Genomic DNA, 6190 nt, shown 5'->3' on the forward strand with positions numbered 1-6190 from the left:
GTACTGCCTATTAGATATGGTTTGAAGCCGGGCATGTATTGCACGAAACATTCCCATTAAACGAAGGAATATATTCTCCGTCACAGGAGGCTACGAGCAAGATTCGCAAACCAGTTTCGGTTCCGCGATAGCAGGTCCAAATTCAGTCAGATTTGACCCATCGGGGAGGTAAGTTCGCTTTTGTGGATCGTGAGTGGAACAGGTTTATGGTTGTCGGCCATTTTTTCTCACATTTTGGTTAGAACTTTGAGTAGCCGGAGGCCGACTTCCCCGAGTGTGATAGTTGTACAAGTTCTAGCTTCAAGTGGAAAAGAAAATAGAGTGTAACGTCGGTTTTCCTTGATATATTCCAGGTTGAAGTGCTTGAGGTAAAAAGTTCTAACTAGGAGTTAATTGGGACGACAAAATGTTCGCACTACGGGCTGCCACCAAGGCAGATGCCTCAAAGATTTTATCGTTCTTCAATCAATACGGTAAGTAACCCATGAGTGTCCTTGTTGGCCGTTGCAAATTAGCCCAGCGCTGGCCCGAGCCAGAAGTCTGGAAAGTTAAAAATCCCAGTTGGAAGACAAATGTCGGCGGTTGTTTGATTACATAATGCAGTAAAAGTCGTGTGCACTTGGGGATAGTTATGGGAAGATAGTATCGTGTTTTGTTCAGCGAATGTTACCCCAGAGGTCTCTCCAATGTCTTTTCTAATTGGCAATTTCTGTAAAATAAGGTTCTGTGAGGTATTGTTTGAGGTTATGTGAATTACATCCAACGTCATGTGACAATTCACTTGGTCCGGACCACATAACATCTAATGCTGTGGTCCTGACTTTGGGAAAAGTTGCTGACAGGGCCGTATCGCAGTGAGTCGGGTAAAGTACATTTCAATTTGACAGAGGTTTTCATGTTCAGGGTAAAATGGCTATGAATTTGGTGATTTACATAATTTGTGTGCTGTTCAGGGGAAGAAATTGCAGCAGCATTTCTTAAGGTAAGGGTGCACTCGTCGGTTACGTAAGAAGTCATGAAATCTTCGATTCCTTGCTCGTGAATGGTCTCCTTTGCTAGGTGCATTACGCTTGATTGTTAAATTAAAATAATTGTTTATTGCAGGTCGTGGATATGCCGCAAAAACCGCCGCTAAGGCCGCTGGTGCTGCCGCCCCTGGTAAGGTGAGCATCAACTAGGAAATAGCAATCATTTAGCGAGGATTGTTCTAAATTTTCGAATTCTCATTATGTGCTTGTGATACAGGTTGTCGCTGTCATCGGTGCCGTCGTGGACGTACAATTCGATGAGGGATTGCCACCAATTCTAAACGCCTTGGAAGTGGAAAACCGATCACCTCGACTTGTTCTTGAAGTCGCCCAGCATTTGGGAGAGAACACTGTCCGAACAATTGCTATGGACGGTACCGAAGGTCTCATCCGTGGCCAGAAAGTCAAAGACACCGGATACCCCATTCGTATCCCTGTAGGTGCTGAAACTTTGGGTCGGATCATCAATGTAATTGGTAAGATGCCGCTTTCATAATTACTTTCTTGCGCTCATTGATATCTTTGTATGCAGGTGAACCAATTGACGAACGTGGCCCAATTGCCACCACAAAGACCGCCCCTATTCACGCCGAGGCTCCTGAATTCGTTGAGATGAGTGTCGAGCAAGAAATTCTCGTAACTGGCATTAAGGTCGTCGATTTATTGGCTCCATATGCCAAAGGTGGTAAGATCGGTTTGTTCGGCGGTGCTGGTGTCGGTAAGACCGTATTGATCATGGAACTTATCAACAACGTCGCTAAGGCTCATGGTGGTTACTCCGTCTTTGCTGGTGTCGGAGAACGTACGCGTGAAGGAAACGATTTGTATAACGAAATGATTGAATCTGGCGTCATCTCCCTGAAGGACAAGACCTCGAAAGTAGCGCTTGTCTACGGACAAATGAACGAACCCCCAGGCGCTCGTGCCCGTGTCGCCCTGACAGGTCTCACCGTTGCCGAGTATTTCCGCGATCAAGAAGGACAAGATGTGTTGCTTTTCATTGACAATATTTTCCGTTTCACACAAGCCGGTTCCGAAGTATCAGCCTTGTTGGGTCGTATCCCCTCTGCTGTAGGTTATCAACCAACCTTGGCCACTGATATGGGTTCTATGCAGGAACGCATTACCACCACCAAGAAGGGTTCCATTACCTCAGTACAAGCTATCTACGTGCCCGCTGACGATTTAACTGATCCTGCTCCAGCCACAACATTCGCTCACTTGGACGCCACTACTGTATTGTCCCGTGCTATTGCTGAATTGGGCATCTATCCAGCTGTCGATCCTCTTGATTCAACATCACGTATCATGGACCCCAACATTATCGGACAAGAACACTACAATGTTGCCCGTGGCGTACAGAAAATCCTACAAGATTACAAGTCTCTGCAAGATATCATTGCCATTTTGGGTATGGATGAGTTGTCTGAAGAAGATAAGCTGACAGTCGCGCGTGCACGTAAGATTCAACGTTTCCTGTCGCAGCCTTTCCAAGTCGCCGAAGTTTTCACAGGTCATGCTGGCAAACTAGTACCACTCGAAGAGACAATTAAGGGCTTCACGAAAATTTTGGCTGGTGATTATGATCATTTGCCCGAGGTTGCATTTTACATGGTTGGTCCAATTGAGGAAGTTGTTGAGAAGGCTGAACGCTTGGCTAAGGAAGCCTAAGTTAAAATCAATAGGTTTATAGAGAATTAAAACCATCGTTAGATGAGCGGCAAGAATATTCACCAGAGTTCATCGTGAGAAATGGAGAAGTGTAATGGAAATAAATAAAGTCGGAAAAAAACAGTGAACCTGACTTTTAAGTTCGGAATAATTTATAGCCCATCCCCTTCATATCTGTAGCTTGAGCGAAGTTTAAGGTACCCTTGGATTTCGAGATAAATAATGACATGACGGGCAATTGCCTTCATTATTATGTGTGATTTGTTTCGTATAGCATGGACATCCTCAAGTGTTTGTGAAATAACAGTTTTGGAGCATTTGCAGTTTAACTCCTTCTGGCGGTTGGCCCTTTCTCTTGTTTTTATATAGTTTCCAGTGAGAAGTTCTGTGTTACGAATCTAGATCTGATTCGAAAAAGATGGTTGGAGCAGAATTTGCTTTGATCGTAAGGTATCATTAGGTAGATGTGTGTGTAAGCGCCTTGCAATTCTTATTTATTTATTTAATGAGCACAATACACAGAAAGTAAGTTCCTTATTACATATTGTCCTCAGGGAGTAGCAAGTGAATGGCTTATTTTACACTTAAAGCTAGAGAGGGGAATAGAATCAAAGGACCCAAGCTATAGGGCATTGTAGGACCGGCAAAACCTCGGGATCGGAGAGTGGAAGGGTACAACAAAAATGTCCGCACTACGTGTGTTATGAGACGAGGCGATACGGAAAGTAGTATCCGGTAGGTAGTTGTTTAGGATATGCGGGATCCTAAGTCCACATCCGCTTGATGGTGGACCGGACTAGATGAGGACCAACTTATTAAGCCGACGGAAGGCAAGACTTTTGCGGAAGTCCTCAGCCAAATCCGTTACAAAATCAAACCGAAGACAACGGAGCGGAGGTGTCTTCCATACGTAAAACGAAGGGTGGTGGAGTTTTAGTCGAACTAGGCCCGAAGACTATAAATAAAGTCACGTTCTGTGAAGCAGTCAAGGGGCTTCTAGGAGAAAAAGCTTTGGTTTCTAGCCTGGAACCCACGTGTGCTTTAGAAATCCGAGACCTTGACTGTCTCACGGAAAAGAACGAGGTAGAAGAGGCCATCAAGTGCGAATGCCCGGAGGTAACCAATGTCCGGATTTGTATCACCTCCGCGAACTCCCGAGGTCAAAAACTCGCTGTGGTGGAAGTTGCCGAGCAATACGCGAGGAAGCTTCTAAAGAGCGGGAAAATAAGAATTGGTTGGGTAGTGTGTAGGATGCGAATTCGGGCCGCCCCAACCAAATGTTACAGATGTTTGGATTATGGGCACACATCTGCAAACTGTCGGGGACCTGACAGAAGGGCAACATGCCGTAAATGCGGTCAGGCAGGCCATAAAGCGAACAGCTGCAATGAAAACAAAAGCTGCGTCCTATGCAGGGACCGTGGCGCGACTGATGAGAACATTGCGCACACTGCGGGATCGGGGCGGTGTCCAGTTTTCAGAGCAGAACTGGAAAGAGCCAGGATACGGTCAACATGATTCGCATCCTACAAATCAATATGCACCGGAGTGCAACCGCTCACGAGTTGCTAGCGCAGTTCACTGCGGAGACCAAAGCTGATTTAGTACTCATCAGTGAGCAGTACCGAAACAAGGGCCCAGTTTCATGGCACCCAGACATATCAGGTACCGCTGCCATCTGGGCTCGGGACGGCACCCTCCTGAGGGTTCTTGCCCAATGCCGCGGGGACGGCTTTGTCTGGATTCGGTGTTCAGGGATAACGCTTTTTAGTGTCTATCTTACGCCAAATGAGACGATGCCGGACTTTCGTCGGAGGCTTGAGGCTTTGGAGGACGCTATCTTAAGCACGGATGGGCGGATCCTGGTCGGGGGTGACTTCAATGCTAGGGCACTTGAATGGGGCATGCCTCATACAGATTCCAGAGGGAAACGAATTCTGGAAATGGCAACGAGAACAGGACTGGTAGTTCTAAACACCGGATCCACCCCAACGTTCCGGCGCCCGGGCTGCGAAGGAAGCATTGCAGACGTAACCTTCGCATCGGAATCACTGGTGTCGCTGGTGGACGGGTGGCGAGTTCTGGAAGACTTTTCGGCAAGTGACCACCAGTACATTGCTTTCGAAGTGGTGGACACAAACTCTCGGTGTGCGCCACCCCAGCGATCTTTCTGTGTATGGAACGTCGCGAAAGTGAACACCGGGAAGTTTGTCGAAACTCTGGGAGCAGGTGGGGCCACGCTGAAGGGTACTCCTGGGGGCGGTGCGCCGCTGCTGACACTGTCGTAAATTCAGTTATGAACCTGATAACGACACACAGCCTCCGCCGCTTAACACAACGTCTAGGCGACCGGGAGGAGGCATGTACCATAGTGATGGAGTACAAATCAGCCAAAAGGAGACTCCGCAGCGCAATAAACAAGAGCAAAGCTCGCTGCTGGCAAGATCTGATCGACGAGGTGAATGGGGATCCGTGGGGACTCGGTTACAAACTTGTAACCCGAAAAATCGGGGTTCTGCGGAAACCCTGTTCACTTAAGGCCGAGCAGATGGACCGCGTTGTGAGGGTACTCTTCCCTGCACACCCCGTATGGGATGGTGACGTCGGCGCGGAGAGCGCAGAGGACTGTCTACTTTTCTCTGTAAAAAAGTTGGAACAGACAGTCCTTTCTATGAAAAACAAGAAGGCGCCAGGACCCGATGGTATTCCAGCAGAGGTGTACAAACTGGTATTCCAACACCGGCCAGACTTACTGCTCGGCGCATTCAACGCTTGCCTGAAAGAGGGCATTTTCCCTGCTCGTTGGAAAGTTGCGAGGCTTGCGCTGATCCCTAAAGGAAAGGCGATCCCGAACTGCCGTCTTCATACCGCCCACTATGTATGCTTGATACTGGTGGGAAAGTGCTCGAAAAGCTCATCAGAAGTAGACTCGCTGAAGCGATACGCGCGGCCGGAGATTTATCTCCACGGCAGTTTGGTTTTAGGGCAGGGAGATCGACAATTAATGCTGTCATGCAGGTCGTGGACGACGTTCGACGAGCAGAGGCACATAGCCACCGAACTCGACAGGTAGTGCTCAGAAACGCGTTCAATTCCGTAAGATGGAAAGACATTCTAGGCACACTAGACAATACCTTCAACGTGCCGAACTATCTCTTACGGATTTTGAGGGACTATCTGAGGAACCGCTCCCTGCTCTATGAAACACTAGAGGGTCAAAGGTGGATGGAGGTCACGTCGGAGGTAGTACAGGGATCCATCCTAGGGCCGGACCTCTGGAACGCTACCTATGACAGTCTGCTTAAACTCGACATGCCAGAAGAGTCGCGCCTGGTCGGCTATGCAGATGATGTCGCAGCGCTTGTTGCTGGACGCACTGTCGAACAGGCGCAAAGCAGACTCGGCATATTGATGCGACGGGTAAGCGGATGGATGATTACTCATGGTTTCAACCTTGCACTGGAAAAAACCGAAGTAGTCATCCTGACTAA

At 48.0% G+C, this 6190-nt stretch overlaps 1 protein-coding gene across 1 annotated transcript; it reads left to right on the forward strand.

The window, feature by feature from the left end:
• The first annotated feature begins 15 nt into the window (after window positions 1-15).
• LOC119660807 (ATP synthase subunit beta, mitochondrial) lies at window positions 16-2827 on the forward strand. The gene is made up of 5 exons (XM_038069647.1): window positions 16-168; window positions 354-473; window positions 1105-1163; window positions 1246-1504; window positions 1561-2827. The coding sequence occupies exons 2-5, from the start codon at window positions 407-409 to the stop codon at window positions 2697-2699; spliced, it is 1524 nt and encodes a 507-aa protein (XP_037925575.1). The 5' UTR covers window positions 16-168; window positions 354-406; the 3' UTR covers window positions 2700-2827.
• The last annotated feature ends 3363 nt before the right edge of the window (window positions 2828-6190 follow it).

This window comes from Hermetia illucens, chromosome 7 (assembly GCF_905115235.1).
Source record: "Hermetia illucens chromosome 7, iHerIll2.2.curated.20191125, whole genome shotgun sequence".
NCBI classification, from domain to species: domain Eukaryota; kingdom Metazoa; phylum Arthropoda; class Insecta; order Diptera; family Stratiomyidae; genus Hermetia; species Hermetia illucens.